Source organism: Salmo salar, chromosome 05 (genome assembly GCF_965601325.2).
Source record: "Salmo salar chromosome 05, fSalSal1, whole genome shotgun sequence".
Classification (NCBI taxonomy): domain Eukaryota; kingdom Metazoa; phylum Chordata; class Actinopteri; order Salmoniformes; family Salmonidae; genus Salmo; species Salmo salar.
The window spans coordinates 90,350,001-90,369,215 of record NC_138295.1 but is presented as its reverse complement, the minus strand read 5'-3'; the positions used below and the strand labels follow the sequence as shown (position 1 = coordinate 90,369,215).

General features: G+C 45.1%; 1 protein-coding gene across 3 annotated transcripts in view; it reads left to right on the top strand.

Annotated features, from left to right (window-relative positions):
* Nucleotides 1-19,215, top strand: part of LOC106597401 (collagen alpha-1(XIV) chain) — a 232,517-nt gene that overhangs the window by 80,278 nt on the left and 133,024 nt on the right. For all 3 annotated transcript variants that reach the window (XM_082975949.1, XM_082975951.1, XM_082975950.1), the window contains exons 20-23: nucleotides 2,325-2,441; nucleotides 11,169-11,315; nucleotides 12,608-12,682; nucleotides 17,763-17,902. In XM_082975949.1, the coding sequence (XP_082832075.1) occupies nucleotides 2,325-2,441; nucleotides 11,169-11,315; nucleotides 12,608-12,682; nucleotides 17,763-17,902 (479 nt within the window). The remainder of the gene's footprint in view (nucleotides 1-2,324; nucleotides 2,442-11,168; nucleotides 11,316-12,607; nucleotides 12,683-17,762; nucleotides 17,903-19,215) is intronic.

Sequence of the window (19,215 nt, the reverse complement as noted above, 5' to 3'; positions counted from 1 at the left end):
TTCATCTCCTCACGCAGGCTTTATAATTATATCTGCATATGCACCACCAAGATTCCTATCAATATTTTATGCTTTGTCAATTTGACCTTTAAATAATGAAATGCACAAATAGCTCAATTGTACCTGGTTTTGACTCTTGTCTTCCATAGGTTTGTGCCCCCAGTGCGGCAGAGTGGCTGTCTGTCCATGCATACATACAGCTCATTAATAAGGGTCGTATAAGGAAGTTAGACTGCGTCACATACTGCACCCTATTCCCTATATAGTGCAGGACTCTGGTCTCAAACGGTTCCCTATTCCCTATATAGTGCAGGACTCTGGTCTCAAACGGTTCCCTATTCCCTATATAGTGCAGGACTCTGGTCTCAAACGGTTCCCTATTCCCTATATAGTGCAGGACTCTGGTCTCAAACGGTTCCCTATTCCCTATATAGTGCAGGACTCTGGTCTCAAACGGTTCCCTATTCCCTATATAGTGCAGGACTCTGGTCTCAAACGGTTCCCTATTCCCTATATAGTGCAGGACTCTGGTCTCAAACGGTTCCCTATTCCCTATATAGTGCAGGACTCTGGTCTCAAACGGTTCCCTATTCCCTATATAGTGCAGGACTCTGGTCTCAAACGGTTCCCTACTCCCTATATAGTGCACCCATAGGACTCTGGTCTCAAACGGTTCCCTATTCCCTATATAGTGCTCCCATAGGACTCTGGTCTCAAATGGTTCCCTATTCCCTATATAGTGCAGGACTCTGGTCTCAAACGGTTCCCTATTCCCTATATAGTGCAGGACTCTGGTCTCAAATGGTTCCCTATTCCCCATATAGTGCTCCCATAGGACTCTGGTCAAAAGTAGTGCACTCTATAGGGAATAGGATGCTATTTAGGACAAATCCAAAGGCTGTCATATACATTATTCACAAGGAGGAAAGATAATCCACCTGCCATGTGTTTTCATGACTTTCCCTTTCGGAAGACAGGTAACAAAGTGTATAGATATAGTAGTTGTAGAATGTGAATACGCTGTGTACAGGATGTGTCTTAATGACAGCTGTGTCATAGCTCTTTGATTTTATGGCTGGTACATGTTGTCGTTCTGTTCTAGAAATTCATATGTTACTTTGTCAGATTGTTTAGCTGTATGATTCATTGAAATTTCGTTGAAAAGTGTATAGTGTAAATCAGATGGAAACAACTTCTGCTCCTCTAAAATGAAACAATGAATAATAATTTAAAAAGATGAGTTTGTTGTGGCAGCTTTTGTTTTTCAGAACATGTTTGTTGTACGGAACAGAGAAGTTTCTAGAGACTGTTTACACTCTATAAACTGTTTACGGTTCCTAATAGCTTTCATAAAGATTGGGGAATAGATTTGAACTTATTGCTCTCTATCAAAACGTCATATACTATTTAATCACTAAGATTAATAGCCTTTCTTTTCTTTGATAACAAATGCGCGTTGGATAGGACTCAGAAGTTGGACGTTAGTTCATATTGATTCTTCCCATAAATCACAATGAGTTATTTATTTGAGTGGATGAAATGAATTCCTTAAAGACACACATGCCTACACAGCTGGATTGATTGTGTTTCATTATGACACCTTATCAATACTATCAGCTTCCTGGTCTTTATCTATCAGTACCAATAGATAGGTTGAAAGATTGCAATTCTCCGTCAGCTGTTGGCTTCAGTTCCTTCATGATGTTACTGTCCATAGTGATGTGGTGGGGTCATGATTGTGATCGTGATTGTGATTTGATGTGATCGTGATTTGATGTGATTTGATAGTGATTTGATGTGATGTGATTGTTATTTGATGTGATAGTGATGTGATGTGATAGTGATTTGATGTGATAGTGATTTGATGTGATTGTTATTTGATGTGATAGTGATTTGATGTGATAGTGATTGTGATGTGATAGTGATGTGATTGTGATTTGATGTGATAGTGATTGATTTGATGTGATAGTGATAGTGATTGTGATAGTGATTTGATGTGATTGTAATGGTAATAGTGATGTTATTCTGTCATCGTGATTATCTCTCTCTCTCTCTCTCTCTCTCTCTCTCTCTCTCTCACTCTCTCTCTTCCTCTCTCTCTCTCTCTCTCTCTCTCTCTCTCTCTCTCTCTCTCTCTCTCTGTCTCTCTCTCTCGCTCTACTCTCTACTCTCTACTCTCTGTCTCTGTCTCTGTCTCTGTCTCTGTCTCTGTCTCTGTCTCTGTCTCTCTGTCTCTGTCTCTCTGTCTCTGTCTCTCTGTCTCTGTCTCTCTGTCTCTGTCTCTCTCTCTGTCTCTGTCTCTGTCTCTGTCTCTGTCTCCTCAGTGTATCTGGGCGTGACCAACCTGAACACCTACCAGGTGATGAGGTCCAGTATGTGTGTCCAGTGGCAGCCCCATCGTCAGGCTGACCTCTACAGGGTGGTCATCGAGTCTCTGCTCAGTGAGTAGCACTTCTCCTTTACCAACTCCATGTGTTTTTAACTAGGCCTTCTCCTTCATGTTATAGCTGAATGTCCATGTGTTTTTAACTAGGCCTTCTCCTTCATGTTATAGCTGAATGTCCATGTGTTTTTAACTAGGCCTTCTCCTTCATGTTATAGCTGAATGTCCATGTGTTTTTAACTAGGCCTTCTCCTTCATGTTATAGCTGAATGTCCATGTGTTTTTAACTAGGCCTTCTCCTTCATGTTATAGCTGAATGTCCATGTGTTTTTAACTAGGCCTTCTCCTTCATGTTATAGCTGAATGTCCATGTGTTTTTAACTAGGCCTTCTCCTTCATGTTATAGCTGAATGTCCATGTGTTTTTGACTAGGCCTTCTCCTTCATGTTATAGCTGAATGTCCATGTGTTTTTAACTAGGCCTTCTCCTTCATGTTATAGCTGAATGTCCATGTGTTTTTAACTCGGCCTTCTCCTTCATGTTATAGCTGAATGTCCATGTGTTTTTAACTAGGCCTTCTCCTTCATGTTATAGCTGAATGTCCATGTGTTTTTAACTAGGCCTTCTCCTTCATGTTATAGCTGAATGTCCATGTGTTTTTAACTAGGTCTTCTCCTTCATGTTATAGCTGAATGTCCATGTGTTTTTAACTAGGCCTTCTCCTTCATGTTATAGCTGAATGTCCATGTGTTTTTAACTAGGCCTTCTCCTTCATGTTATAGCTGAATGTCCATGTGTTTTTAACTAGGCCTTCTCCTTCATGTTATAGCTGAATGTCCATGTGTTTTTGACTAGGCCTTCTCCTTCATGTTATAGCTGAATGTCCATGTGTTTTTAACTAGGCCTTCTCCTTCATGTTATAGCTGAATGTCCATGTGTTTTTAACTAGGCCTTCTCCTTCATGTTATAGCTGAATGTCCATGTGTTTTTAACTAGGCCTTCTCCTTCATGTTATAGCTGAATGTCCATGTGTTTTTAACTAGGCCTTCTCCTTCATGTTATAGCTGAATGTCCATGTGTTTTTAACTAGGCCTTCTCCTTCATGTTATAGCTGAATGTCCATGTGTTTTTAACTAGGCCTTCTCCTTCATGTTATAGCTGAATGTCCATGTGTTTTTGACTAGGCCTTCTCCTTCATGTTATAGCTGAATGTCCATGTGTTTTTAACTAGGCCTTCTCCTTCATGTTATAGCTGAATGTCCATGTGTTTTTAACTAGGCCTTCTCCTTCATGTTATAGCTGAATGTCCATGTGTTTTTAACTAGGTCTTCTCCTTCATGTTATAGCTGAATGTCCATGTGTTTTTAACTAGGCCTTCTCCTTCATGTTATAGCTGAATGTCCATGTGTTTTTAACTAGGCCTTCTCCTTCATGTTATAGCTGAATGTCCATGTGTTTTTAACTAGGCCTTCTCCTTCATGTTATAGCTGAATGTCCATGTGTTTTTAACTAGGCCTTCTCCTTCATGTTATAGCTGAATGTCCATGTGTTTTTAACTAGGCCTTCTCCTTCATGTTATAGCTGAATGTCCATGTGTTTTTAACTAGGCCTTCTCCTTCATGTTATAGCTGAATGTCCATGTGTTTTTAACTAGGCCTTCTCCTTCATGTTATAGCTGAATGTCCATGTGTTTTTAACTAGGCCTTCTCCTTCATGTTATAGCTGAATGTCCATGTGTTTTTAACTAGGCCTTCTCCTTCATGTTATAGCTGAATGTCCATGTGTTTTTAACTAGGCCTTCTCCTTCATGTTATAGCTGAATGTCCATGTGTTTTTAACTAGGTCTTCTCCTTCATGTTATAGCTGAATGTCCATGTGTTTTTAACTAGGTCTTCTCCTTCATGTTATAGCTGAATGTCCATGTGTTTTTAACTAGGTCTTCTCCTTCATGTTATAGCTGAATGTCCATGTGTTTTTAACTAGGCCTTCTCCTTCATGTTATAGCTGAATGTCCATGTGTTTTTAACTAGGCCTTCTCCTTCATGTTATAGCTGAATGTCCATGTGTTTTTAACTAGGCCTTCTCCTTCATGTTATAGCTGAATGTCCATGTGTTTTTAACTAGGCCTTCTCCTTCATGTTATAGCTGAATGTCCATGTGTTTTTAACTAGGCCTTCTCCTTCATGTTATAGCTGAATGTCCATGTGTTTTTAACTAGGCCTTCTCCTTCATGTTATAGCTGAATGTCCATGTGTTTTTGACTAGGCCTTCTCCTTCATGTTATAGCTGAATGTCCATGTGTTTTTAACTAGGTCTTCTCCTTCATGTTATAGCTGAATGTCCATGTGTTTTTAACTAGGTCTTCTCCTTCATGTTATAGCTGAATGTCCATGTGTTTTTAACTAGGCCTTCTCCTTCATGTTATAGCTGAATGTCCATGTGTTTTTGACTCGGCCTTCTCCTTCATGTTATAGTTTAATGTACATGTCTTTCACCTAGACTTGGACATAGGAAGAGGATGAAACCGTTGTGTAGTCATTAAATGCCATAGGGTCTTATCATGGACATAAAGAGTAGTTGTGTTCCTCCCGTGCTCTGACAGTGTTGCTATGTCACTTCTTAGAGTAGTTGTGTTCCTCCCGTGCTCTGACAGTGTTGCTATGTCACTTCTTAGAGTAGTTGTGTTTCTCCTGTGCTCTGACATTGTTGCTATGTCACTTCTTAGAGTAGTTGTGTTTCTCCTGTGCTCTGACAGTGTTGCTATGTCACTTCTTAGAGTAGTTGTGTTTCTCCCATCCTCTGACAGTGTTGCTATGTCACTTCTTAGAGTAGTTGTGTTTCTCCCATCCTCTGACAGTGTTGCTATGTCACTTCTTAGAGTAGTTATGTTCCTCTTGTGCTCTGACAGTGTTGCTATGTCACTTCTTAGAGTAGTTGTGTTTCTCCCATCCTCTGACAGTGTTGCTATGTCACTTCTTAGAGTAGTTGTGTTTCTCCCATCCTCTGACAGTGTTGCTATGTCACTTCTTAGAGTAGTTGTGTTTCTCCCATCCTCTGACAGTGTTGCTATGTCACTTCTTAGAGTAGTTGTGTTTCTCCTGTGCTCTGACAGTGTTGCTATGTCACTTCTTAGAGTAGTTGTGTTTCTCCTGTGCTCTGACATTGTTGCTATGTCACTTCTTAGAGTAGTTGTGTTTCTCCTGTGCTCTGACAGTGTTGCTATGTCACTTCTTAGAGTAGTTGTGTTTCTCCCATCCTCTGACAGTGTTGCTATGTCACTTCTTAGAGTAGTTGTGTTTCTCCTGTGCTCTGACAGTGTTGTTATGCCACTTCTTAGAGTAGTTATGTTCCTCTTGTGCTCTGACAGTGTTGCTATGTCACTTCTTAGAGTAGTTGTGTTTCTCCTGTGCTCTGACAGTGTTGCTATGCCACTTCTTAGAGTAGTTGTGTTCCTCTTGTGCTCTGACAGTGTTGCTATGTCACTTCTTAGAGTAGTTGTGTTTCTCCTGTGCTCTGACAGTGATTGCTATGCCACTTCTTAGAGTAGTTGTGTTCCTCCCGTCCTCTGACAGTGTTGCTATGCCACTTCTTAGAGTAGTTGTGTTTCTCCTGTGCTCTGACAGTGTTGCTATGTCACTTCTTAGAGTAGTTGTGTTTCTCCCGTGCTCTGACAGTGTTGCTATGTCACTTCTTAGAGTAGTTGTGTTTCTCCCATCCTCTGACAGTGTTGCTATGTCACTTCTTAGAGTAGTTGTGTTCCTCCTGTGCTCTGACAGTGTTGCTATGTCACTTCTTAGAGTAGTTGTGTTTCTCCCATCCTCTGACAGTGTTGCTATGTCACTTCTTAGAGTAGTTATGTTCCTCTTGTGCTCTGACAGTGTTGCTATGTCACTTCTTAGAGTAGTTATGTTCCTCCCGTGCTCTGACAGTGTTGCTGCCACTTCTTAGCATCAAGCTTTAAGTACTTTCTCTATTTTCTCTTTTATTGCCCATTTCCATCTCCCCAAACCTCACACAGGAGCTTATCTTCAAATCCACCAAATCCTCAGCTCTTCCTTTCTCTCTCTTTCTCTATCTCCCTCCCCCCTCTCTCTGTCCCCTCTGTCTTTCTGTCTCTCTCTCTTCCTTTCTCTATCTCCCTCCCCCCTCTCTCTGTCTCTCTGTCTCTCTCTCTCTCTCTCTTCCTTTCTCTCTCTTTCTCTTTCTCCCTCCCCCTCTCTCTGTCCCCCTCTGTCTCTCTCTCTCTCTCTCTTCCTTTCTCTCTCTGTCTCTTCTCCCCCCTCTCTCTCTCTCTCTCTGTCTCTGTCTCCTGCTCTCTCCGTTTATCTCTCTAAACACAGGAGGTTTGAGATCTGTTCCAATATTAAAACCAGATCCTGCCTCTATTCCTTCCGTATGCCTTAACTTGCTCCGTCTGGGTCCCTGTCTCTATTTCTTCCATATGCCTTAAACCTCTCTGGGATTCGTGGGACGCTAGCGTGGGACGCCAGGACTCCATGTTAGACAATAAATGTGTGTTTTGTTCGATAAAGTTCATCTTCATGTCCAAAAATCTCATTTGAAATTGGCGCGTTATGTTCAGAAATGCATTGTCTCAAACAAACATCCGGTGAAAGTGCAGAGAGCCACATCAAATTACAGAAATACTCATAAATAAACATTGATGAAAAATACAAGTGTTTAACATACGATTAAAGATAAACTTCTCCTTAATGCAACCGCTGTGTCAGATTTCAAAAAGGCTTTATGGTGAAAGCACACCATGCGATTATGTTAGGTCAGCGCCTAGCCACAGAAAACCATACAGCCATTTTCCAACCAAGGAGAGGTGTCACAAAAGTCAGAAATAGCATTAAAATGAATCACTAACCTTTGATGATCTTCATCTGATAGCACTCCCAGGTCTCCATGTTAAACAATAAATGTTTGTTTTGTTCGATAAACTTCATCTTTATGTTCAAATACCTCCTTTTTGTTCGTGCGTTTAGTCCAGTAATCCAAATGCACAAGGCGCGCTCACAAAGTCCAGACGAAAAGTCAAAAAAGTTCCATTATAGTTCGTAGAAACATGTCAAATGATGTATATAATCAATCTTTAGGATGTTTTTTATCATAAACCTTAAATTATATTCCAACCGGACAAGTCCTTTGTCTTTAGAAAGGAAAGGGAACGGAGCTCGCGCCCACGGCCGCTCACGATAAAAAACTCGAGGATTTCAGCCAGACCCCTGGTTCAAACAGCTCTTATTTGCTCCCCTTTCACAGTAGAAGCCTGAAACAACGTTCTAAAGACTGTTGACATCTATTGGAAGCCTTAGGAAGTGCAATCTGACCCCATAAACACAGTATATTGGATAGGCAATCACTTAAAAAAATCTACAAACCTCAGATTTCCCACTTCCTGGTTGGATTTTTCTCAGGTTTTTGCCTGCCATATGAGTTATGTTATACTCACAGACATTATTTTAACAGTTTTGGAAACTTTAGATTGTTTTCTATCCAAACCTACTAATTATATGCATATTCTAGCTTCTGGGCCTGAGTAGCAGGCAGTTCACTCTGGGCACCTTATTCATCCAAGCTACTCAATACTGCCCCCCCATTCCCAAAGAAGTTCACGTGCTCCGTCTGGGTCCCTGCCTCTATTCCTTCCGTATACCTTAACGTGCTCCGTCTGGGTCCCTGCCTCTATTCCTTCCATATGCCTTAACGTGCTCCGTCTGGGTCCCTGCCTCTATTCCTTCCATATGCCTTAACGTGCTCCGTCTGGGTCCCTGCCTCTATTCCTTCCGTATGCCTTAACGTGCTCCGTCTGGGTCTCTGCCTCTATTCCTTCCGTATGCCTTAACGTGCTCCGTCTGGGTCCCTGTCTCTATTCCTTCCGTATGCCTTAACGTGCTCCGTCTGGGTCCCTGTCTCTATTCCTTCCGTATGCCTTAACGTGCTCCGTCTGGGTCCCTGCCTCTATTCCTTCCGTATGCCTTAACGTGCTCCGTCTGGGTCCCTGTCTCTATTCCTTCCGTATGCCTTAACGTGCTCCGTCTGGGTCTCTGCCTCTATTCCTTCCGTATGCCTTAACGTGCTCCGTCTGGGTCCCTGCCTCTATTCCTTCCGTATGCCTTAACATGCTCTGTCTGGGTCTCTTTGGAATTAGTTCTATCTCATAGCTCACTGATATTGTAGGAGCACAGTTGATTGACTGCTAGGCAGGTATAAAGTAGTAATGTGCTGGGTGGTTAGTGACAGCATGGCAGGTTGTGTTCAGCTCTGTGTGGTTAGTGACAGCATGGCAGGTTGTGTTCAGCTCTGTGTGGTTAGTGACAGCATGGCAGGTTGTGTTCAGCTCTGTGTGGTTAGTGACAGCATGGCAGGTTGTGTTCAGCTCTGTGTGGTTAGTGACAGCATGGCAGGTTGTGTTCAGCTCTGTGTGGTTAGTGACAGCATGGCAGGTTGTGTTCAGCTCTGTGTGGTTAGTGACAGCATGGCAGGTTGTGTTCAGCTCTGTGTGGTTAGTGACAGCATGGCAGGTTGTGTTCAGCTCTGTGTGGTTAGTGACAGCATGGCAGGTTGTGTTCAGCTCTGTGTGGTTAGTGACAGCATGGCAGGTTGTGTTCAGCTCTGTGTGGTTAGTGACAGCATGGCAGGTTGTGTTCAGCTCTGTGTGGTTAGTGACAGCATGGCAGGTTGTGTTCAGCTCTGTGTGGTTAGTGACAGCATGGCAGGATGTGTTCAGCTCTGTGTGGTTAGTGACAGCATAGCATAATAACCATTATGTTATTTACCCCGTGTTCTACTATGGATCCATGCTACCTGTACTGTAACATCTGTCTGACAAGGGTTTGCTGTTTGTAGGATCAGGTGTGTGTGTGTGTGTGTGTGTGTGTGTGTGTGTGTGTGTGTGTGTGTGTGTGTGTGTGTGTGTGTGTGTGTGTGTGTGTGTGTGTGTGTGTGTGTGTGTGTGTGTGTGTGTGTGTGTGTGTGTGTGTGTGTGTGTGTATTCTCTCTGGAGTCTATTTCAAGTATATAAGGAGTGTAGCAAGCTAATTGTAATGAATGTGATGTAAAGAAGTCAGTTGTAACAGTCATCTAATAATTATCTAATAATGATCAGTTTTACACTTCATGACAACTGGTTAATATTGAGGAAATCTCTATTTTCTGTCCAGATATGTGACTGGACAACAAACAATAAAACCACTGGTTAAATCAATGACCGAGTGTATAATAAGGAGGGTGGTATTTGTTGGGGGGGTTGATGTTTTAGCCAGACGTGTGATCATCTTCCACATAGCTGGGTTTTAAAAGGTTCTGTCAGTGAAAACATCCCATCCAGTTGTTTAGCTCAGGAATCAGCAGTCATACGACTCTGGTACATATTTGGTTTATACCGTTATTGGATTAGTGTTTCTGTGGTCCCTATTCCTGGACATTATTACGTGGAATCATCTAGACTGTAAAGGAGAACCCTCGTAAATCTCCTTCTGGAACTGGGATGCAGAGACACATTATCCCTGATCTGTTTCCAATATAACAGAATTCTGAGAAATGATTATATATTTTTTTAATTCTTCCTGTTTAGCATTTATTTTCGAAATGAAAGAAAATACAAATCTGTGTATCCTTTTTGTCATTCAGCTCCGGCTAGCTAAGACCAGGGCTCATAGGGCTCTGATCTAAAGTAGTGCACTATATAGGGAATAGGGTGCCATTTGAGATGCAGATAAAGTACGGCCTCTGTCCCTGCCAGACAGACAGACAGACGCGAGGAGGAAATCCCTGGAAGGAGAGATTTGAGGAATTAGAATTTAGAATGCAGGAGCAGCTAGAGAACATCTAGAAGGCAGAGTTCCACATTCTTTAGATCTATTGTCCTCTGTTCTGATTCTGACTGACTGGGTCACGTACAGATCAGTGGCCCAGGATATCTGACTGCAGGAGCCACAGATCATGTTAAATACATAGGAATGGTGTGTGTGTGTGTGTGTGTGTGTGTGTGTGTGTGTGTGTGTGTGTGTGTGTGTGTGTGTGTGTGTGTGTGTGTGTGTGTGTGTGTGTGTGTGTGTGTGTGTGTGTGTGTGTGTGCGAGTGGGGGCGTGTGTGTGTTTGCCTCAACTGGCTGCTTCAAGATGTTTCAGCTGCTGAAAACATTTTTCTAAAAGAGGTTTCATCCAATGTGGCAGAGTCTCGATTTAATTTATAATGGCAAGAAGACACCTTTGGAAAATAATTGCAATAATGAAGTTGATGAATGGACACCATTAGTCTCGTGTGTGCCAGTTCACTCTGTCTTTGGCTTCAATGATGCTAACATTAGAGGTCCACACTGTTCTACCAGAGAACTATGTTCTTCCATAGAACACTGTTCTTCCATAGAACTCTGTTCTTCCATAGAACACTGTTCTTCCATAGAACACTGTTCTTCCATAAAACACTGTTCTTCCATAGAACTCTGGTCTTCCATAGAACACTGTTCTTCCATAGAACACTGTTCTTCCATAGAACACTGTTCTTCCATAGAACTCTGGTCTTCCATAGAACTCTGTTCTTCCATAGAACGCTGGTCTTCCATAGAACTCTGTTCTTCCATAGAACTCTGTTCTTCCATAGAACTCTGTTCTTCCATAGAACTCTATTTAAACAGATGTTTTGTTTTGTAATCAGGTGTCACCAGGGTTGTGTTCAGTAGGTTGTGGTACGTTCAGATAGAAATGTATTAAAAGAAGAGACATGCCTCTCTGACATGTTGATTGTTGATTGTTGTTGTTGATTGTTGTTGTCTCTCCAGATGGCCAGAAACAGGAAGTGAGTGTTGGAGGCTCTGCTTCTAGACAGTGTTTCTATGATCTGACCCCTAACAGCCAGTATAAGATCAGCGTTTCCACCCAGCTACAGGACATGGAGGGGCCCGCCGTCACCACCATCACTACAACACGTATGTACCAACTGACCTCAACACTCTCATCATGGATACAACACGTATGTACCAACTGACCTCAACACTCTCATCATGGATACAACACGTATGTACCAACTGACCTCAACACTCTCATCATGGATACAACACGTATGTACCAACTGACCTCAACACTCTCATCATGGATACAACACGTATGTACCAACTGACCTCAACACTCTCATCATGGATACAACACGTATGTACCAACTGACCTCAACACTCTCATCATGGATACAACACGTATGTACCAACTGACCTCAACACTCTCATCATGGATACAACACGTATGTACCAACTGACCTCAACACTCTCATCATGGATACAACACGTATGTACCAACTGACCTCAACACTCTCATCATGGATACAACACGTATGTACCAACTGACCTCAACACTCTCATCATGGATACAACACGTATGTACCAACTGACCTCAACACTCTCATCATGGATACAACACCTAGGTGTCAACTTCACTCCAAATCTCTCTTATGGGAGTAGAACAGAATTACCAGCTATGAACATTGGATTTATTGGCAGTAGAAATGAAGAGGACATGTCATACTGTATGTTACACATTGAAACAGAAGAGCAGTGAGAAACCATAGAACCAATCATTCCAGTGTTGCTCCAGGCCACAGAGCAGGCCTCCAGCCCCCCCCCCCCAATTACCTTGGATGGCTGTTGTGGCTTACGACTGACTGGCCTATAGATCAGCTCAGCTCAGTGAAGACAAGGCATGCTTTCTCTCCTTTTGTCTGGTAAATGAAACCTTCCCCCCAGAGCTGCTCTCTGCCTGTGGGCTGAGCACCAGCCACAACTCATTTCACCTCCCTTTAGGTTGCATCCCAAATGGTAGCCTATTCCCTACATTTACAAGGGGGATAGGGTGTCATTTAGGACACGTCGTCAGCCCCTGCAGCACGACTGTCACTTAGAAGCAACAATAGTAGGCTAATGATGCAGGCCATTGGCAAGGCAATGAGGTGGGGAGAACTGGTCTGTTTAGGGACAGGAGATGCTCACTCGCTGCCAGGGATACAGATAGCTGCTCTCCTCCCAGGAGGAGGTTACACTGCTGCTGCAGCTGCTGCTACTGCTGCTATCACTCACCACAGAAAAACCTCCCTGGCTTATCCAAAAGAGAGGCATTGTTTAGGGACAGCATGGGAGAGGTAGGTGGACACTGGTAGGTGTGTGTGTGTGGATAGAGAGGTATGATGGATGTACCGTGATGATTTATGTGCTTGTCTCTCTGTGTATTCTAGTCCCCGTCCCCACCCAGCCACCGACACCACCACCCACGTCACCCCCCCTACCGACCATACCGCCCGCCAAGGAAGGTAAGAGAGAAGAGCTGCCACACACACTCTCCCCTGCTGTCCCCACCATAGTGTGACCTTTCTCAAACCCACACTACATCTCTGATGACAGCTCACCTTTACTTCAGCACACTGAGGTACCACAGATTAAAATATATATATAACTTTTATACCAGATGAACCACATTATACAATCACCAAACAAGTACCGGTACTTGGTGGTATTTATTCAGCTGAGGAAGAGTTTTTGGAGATAAATACAACTTTTTAAGTCTTCTTTCTTGAGGGGTATCCAGTATCTTATCAACTTTAAGTCTTGTTTCTTGAGGGGTATCCAGTATCTTATCAACTTTAAGTCTTCTTTCTTGAGGGGTATCCAGTATCTTATCAACTTTTTAAGTCTTCTTTCTTGGGGGGTATCCAGTATCTTATCAACTTTAAGTCTTCTTTCTTGGGGGGTATCCAGTATCTTATCAACTTTTTAAGTCTTCTTTCTTGGGGGGTATCCAGTATCTTATCAACTTTTTAAGTCTTCTTTCTTCAGGGGTATCCAGTATTTTATACATTTTTTAAGTCTTCTTTCTTGGGGATTATCCAGTATCTTATCAGCTTTTTAAGTCTTCTTTCTTGGGGAGTATCCAGGATCTTATCAAACATTTTCAGTGCGGCTCAGACAAGCAGCAGCTCCAGTCTGTACATATTTACACAGCATCTGCATGCATTACTTATTACATTAGCTGAGGCTTTTCTTCCTCCCTCCTCTACTGACCTTCATATACACACTACCAAATATTATAGGCAGACAGCCCCCTGGGGGTTTAAGTCCTGGTCCATTTTTAAATGAACTGTAATCATCAGATTTGTGATAAGTATAAGTTCTTCACAGGTTGAAATAAATGAGAAATAAGAACGTGGTTTTTACAGCACCATAATAGAGTGAAAACATCTTTAGCTTTTATCAATGTATTCACAGCAAAGTTCTCAAGGTCGTTTTTTCAGCGGGGATTAGTTGAATATTGCATTTTGGATATTATCTCTAGCTCCTAATAATAGTAGAAGTCAGAAGTACTCAACTTCTTCTCAATCGCATTGGAGGAGAAGGTTCGATGGGCGGGACCTTGGATCTTCTCCAATGCGTTTTGTGAATGAGGCGAGGATAGAGGGTGGGAGGAATCGGTTAAATCGATGAAAGACAAATTGAGAAAGAGCCTTGCACACTTCTATCCCCCCATGGTGCACTGCTGCCTGGCTGTGTATCAAGCCTTCCTCCCATCCTGTCGATACTTCCTGTCCGGTTTGATTAGAACCCTGCCATAAGAACCTTCCCTTAAGATCTCTCCCACTATTCTAAGAACTCTGCTATAATTCTAAGCACTTCAGACTTAACACATTTGTCCCACCTCTAGAGGTTTGTACCAGTCAATTTAATGTTACAATTCTAACTCTCTGGCTTGTTTAAACAAAGATCAACCAGGCCAGACATTCCTCTTGCCATTCCTCTACACTCTTAGAAAAAATGACCTATCTTTGATCCTAAAAGAGTTCTTCGGCTGTCTCCAAAGAACCCGTTTTGGTTCCAGGTAGAACCTTTTTGGTTCCAAGTAAAACCCTTTTGGTTCCAGGTAGAACACTTTTGGGTTCAATGTAGAACCCTTTTCACAGAGGGTTCTACCTGGAACCAAAAAGGGTTCTACCTGGAACCAAAAAAGGTTCTCCAATGGGGACAGCCAAAGAACCCTTTTGGAACCCTTTTGTCTAAAAGTGTAGCCCAGTGTTTCTCAACCTTCTTTGTACCAGGCACCGACAAGCTATGGTCCTTCTTGTGCCAAGGACCGGCAAGCTATACTTCTTCCTAGCATTAGAGAACTGGCTAAATCAGCGTCAGCTTACTGTCTGAGAGACCGGCCAGCTCTAACCGTTCCTCACATTCTGAGAGACCGGCCAGCTCTAACCCTTCCTCACATTCTGAGAGACCGGCCAGCTCTAGCCGTTCCTCACATTCTGAGAGACCGGCCAGCTCTAACCGTTCCTCACATTCTGAGAGACCGGCCAGCTCTAACCGTTCCTCACATTCTGAGAGACCGGCCAGCTCTAACCGTTCCTCACATTCTGAGAGACCGGCCAGCTCTAACCGTTCCTCACATTCTGAGAAACCGGCCAGCTCTAACCGTTCCTCACATTCTGAGAGACCGGCCAGCTCTAACCGTTCCTCACATTCTGAGAGACCGGCCAGCTCTAACCGTTCTTCACATTCTGAGAGACCGGCCAGCTCTAACCGTTCCTCACATTCTGAGAGACCGGCCAGCTCTAACCGTTCCTCACATTCTGAGAGACCGGCCAGCTCTAACCGTTCCTCACATTCTGAGAGACCGGCCAGCTCTAACCGTTCCTCACATTCTGAGAGACCGGCCAGCTCTAACCCTTCCTCACATTCTGAGAGACCGGCCAGCTCTAACCGTTCCTCACATTCTGAGAGACCGGCCAGCTCTAACCGTTCCTCACATTCTGAGAGACCGGCCAGCTCTAACCGTTCCTCACATTCTGAGAGACCGGCCAGCTCTAACCGTTCCTCACATTCTGAGAGACCGGCCAGCTCTAACCGTTCCTCACATTCTGAGAGACCGACCAGCTCTAACCGTTCCTCACATTCTGAGAGACCGGCCAGCTCTAACCGTTCCTCACATTCTGAGAGACCGGCCAGCTCTAACCGTTCCTCACATTCTGAGAGACCGGCCAGCTCTAACCGTTCCTCACATTCTGAGAGACCGGCCAGCTCTAACCGTTCCTCACATTCTGAGAGACCGGCCAGCTCTAACCGTTCCTCACATTCTGAGAGACCGATCTTCTCCCAGTTTGACTGAAGTCTGTATATAGCTGGAGAATACACTAACTGAATATTAAAGGCACAGCGCAGTCAAAAATTTGATTTTCCAGTTTGTTATATATATTTCCACACTATGAGGTTGGAATAATACTGTGAAATTGTGAAAATGATGATAAAGCCATTTTAGTGTAAGAGCTGTTTGAACAGACAGCCTGTTTTGGTGGGATAGAGTTTTAGCCTGCCTGGTGACATCGTTAATAGACCAATAAGAAAGAGTGTTCCAAACCTCTCTGCCAATAACAACTACTGTAGTTTTCAGTTTTCCTCTCGCCACTCAGACAGATATATTGAGATAAAAATGGCTGCTTTGGACCTTTAATTAGCACGAAGAAAGATCTTATCTGTCTCTGTGTAGTAGGAAGTAGATAAAGCTTCTGGAGGAGACAGATAGTTAGATAGTTCATCACCACTCACCACCAGCTGGCCTGTTGTAATGAGACTGAAGGGTTGAGGCTTACCAGCTGGCCTGTTGTAATGAGACGGGAGAGTTGAGGCTTACCAGCTGGCCTGTTGTACTGAGACTGAAGTGTTGAGCATTACCAGCTGGCCTGTTGTACTGAGACTGAAGTGTTGAGGCTTACCAGCTGGCCTATTGTAATGAGACTGGAGAGTTGAGGCTTACCAGCTGGCCTGTTGTATTGAGACTGAAGAGTTGAGGCTTACCAGCTGGCCTGTTGTATTGAGACTGGAGAGTTGAGGCTTACCAGCTGGCCTGTTGTATTGAGACTGAAGAGTTGAGGCTTACCAGCTGGCCTGTTGTAATGAGACTGAAGAGTTGAGGCTTACCAGCTGGCCTGTTGTATTGAGACTGAAGAGTTGAGGCTTACCAGCTGGCCTGTTGTATTGAGACTAAAGAGTTGAGACTTACCAGCTAGCCTGTTGTAATGAGAATGAAGGGTTGAGGCTTACCAGCTGGCCTGTTGTATTGAGACTGAAGAGTTGAGGCTTACCAGCTGGCCTGTTGTACTGAGACTGAAGTGTTGAGGCTTACCAGCTGGCCTGTTGTATTGAGACTGGAGAGTTGAGGCTTACCAGCTGGCCTGTTGTATTGAGACTGAAGTGTTGAGGCTTACCAGCTGGCCTGTTGTATTGAGACTGAAGAGTTGAGGCTTACCAGCTGGCCTGTTGTAATGAGACTGGATAGTTGAGGCTTACTAGCTGGCCTGTTGTAATGAGACTGAAGAGTTGCGGCTTACCAGCTGGCCTGTTGTATTGAGACTGAAGAGTTGAGGCTTACCAGCTGGCCTGTTGTATTGTGACTGAAGAGTTGAGGCTTACCAGCTGGCCTGTTGTATTGAGACTGAAGAGTTGAGGCTTACCAGCTGGCCTGTTGTATTGAGACTGAAGAGTTGAGGCTTACCAGCTGGCCTGTTGTATTGAGTCTGAAGAGTTGAGGCTTACCAGCTGGCCTGTTGTATTGAGACTGAAGAGTTGAGGCTTCTGTTTCTGTGTTTGGAATTCTTCTCTAACCTAGTTCCATATCTCATTTCCCTCCTTCCTTCCCTCTCTCCCTGCCTCCCTGCCTCCCTCCCTCCCCTCCCTCCCTCCCTCCCTCCCTCCCTCCCTCCCTCCTCCCTCCCTCCCTCCCTCCCTCCCTCCCTCCCTCCCTCCCTCCCTCCCTCCCTCCCTCCCTGCCTGCCTGCCTGCCTGGCTGCCTGGCTGCCTGCCTGCCTGCCTGCCTGCCTGCCTGCCTGCCTGCCTGCCTGCCTGCCTGCCTCCCTCCCTCCCTCCCTCCCTCCCTCCCTCCTTCCCTCCCTGCATCCCTCCCTCCTTCCCTCCCTACCTCCCTCCCTACCTCCCTCCCTGCCTGCCTGCCTGCCTGCCTGCCTGCCTGCCTGCCTGCCTGCCTGCCTGCCTGCCTGCCTGCCTGCCTCCCTCCCTCCTTCCTTCCCTCCCTGCGTCCCTCCCTGCCTCCCTCCCTCCCTGCATCCCTGCGTCCCTCCCTCCCTGCCTCCCTCCCTCCCTGCCTGCCTGCCTCCCTCCCTCCCTCCCTCCCTCCCTCTCCCTCCCTCCCTCCCTCCCTCCCTCCCTCCCTCCCTCCCTCCCTGCCTGCCTGCCTCCCTCCCTCCCTCCCTCCCTCCTTCCTTCCCTCCCTGCGTCCCTCCCTGCCTCCCTCCCTCCCTGCATCCCTGCGTCCCTCCCTCCCTGCCTCCCTCCCTCCCTCCCTCCCTGCCTCCCTCCCTCCCTCCCTCCCTCCCTCCCTCCCCCCTCCCCCAGTCTGTAAAGCAGCCAAAGCTGACCTGGTCTTCTTGGTGGACGGCTCTTGGAGCATCGGAGACGACAACTTCCAGAAGATTATCCGCTTCCTGTACAGTACGATGGGAGCTCTGGATCTGATTGGTCCTGACGGCACACAGGTAAGACCAATGACAACTCGCTGGTCTAAAAGACCAATGGCTGGTCTAGTCCAGTACACACAGGTCAGGGTGAGGTTAGGTTCACAGGTCAGGGTGAGGTTAGGGTCACAGGTCAGGGTGAGGTTAGGTTCACAGGTCAGGGTGAGGTTAGGTTCACAGGTCAGGGTGAGGTTAGGGTCACAGGTCAGGGTGAGGTTAGGTTCACAGGTCAGGGTGAGGTTAGGTTCACAGGTCAGGGTGAGGTTAGGGTCACAGGTCAGGGTGAGGTTAGGTTCACAGGTCAGGGTGAGGTTAGGGTCACAGGTCAGGGTGAGGTTAGGTTCACAGGTCAGGGTGAGGTTAGGTTCACAGGTCAGGGTGAGGTTAGGGTCACAGGTCAGGGTGAGGTTAGGTTCACAGGTCAAGGTGAGGTTAGGGTCACAGGTTAGGGTCACAGACCAGGGTGAGGTTAGGGTCAAGGGTCAGGGTGAACTTAGGTTTAGATAAAGCCTGTGCCAACATCACCAAACAGAGCCAAATCTAAACCAGGTCCCAAGGGAGAGACCATTATGTTGGAATAGACTGGTGTCTAGACATTACAAACAGAGCCACATCTAAACCAGGTCCCAAGGGAGAGACCATTATGTTGGAATAGACTGGTGTCTAGACATTACAAACAGACCCACATCTAAACCAGGTCCCAAGGGAGAGACCATTATGTTGGAATAGACTGGTGTCTAGACATTACAAACAGAGCCACATCTAAACCAGGTCCCAAGGGAGAGACCATTATGTTGGAATAGACTGGTGTCTAGACATTACAAACAGAGCCACATCTAAACCAGGTCCCAAGGGAGAGACCATTATGTTGGAATAGACTGGTGTCTAGACATTACAAACAGACCCACATCTAAACCAGGTCCCAAGGGAGAGACCATTATGTTGGAATAGACTGGTGTCTAGACATTACAAACAGAGGCCCATAGATCTTTATCAAGCCCCCTCTTTCAGACAGTTCACAGCCCATTACTGAGGAATTGGTGGGTTATTGACACAAGGCTGCATTACTAAAGTCCTCCGTATCCCCTTACTACTGTATTAGGGGCTGATGGGTAATGGAGGAATCTGAGCTGAGGTGCAGACGGTCCTGGCTACAGTAGTTAGGCTGTCAGACAGACAAATAGAAAAACAGACATAAGGAGAGTGAGAAGGGAAGCGGGACATTGAGGGAAGAGGAGGGACAGGGATAGATTCCTAAGGGGACATAAGGACAGTGAGAAGGGAAGCGGGACATTGAGGGAAGAGGAGGGACAGGGATAGATTCCTAAGGGGAC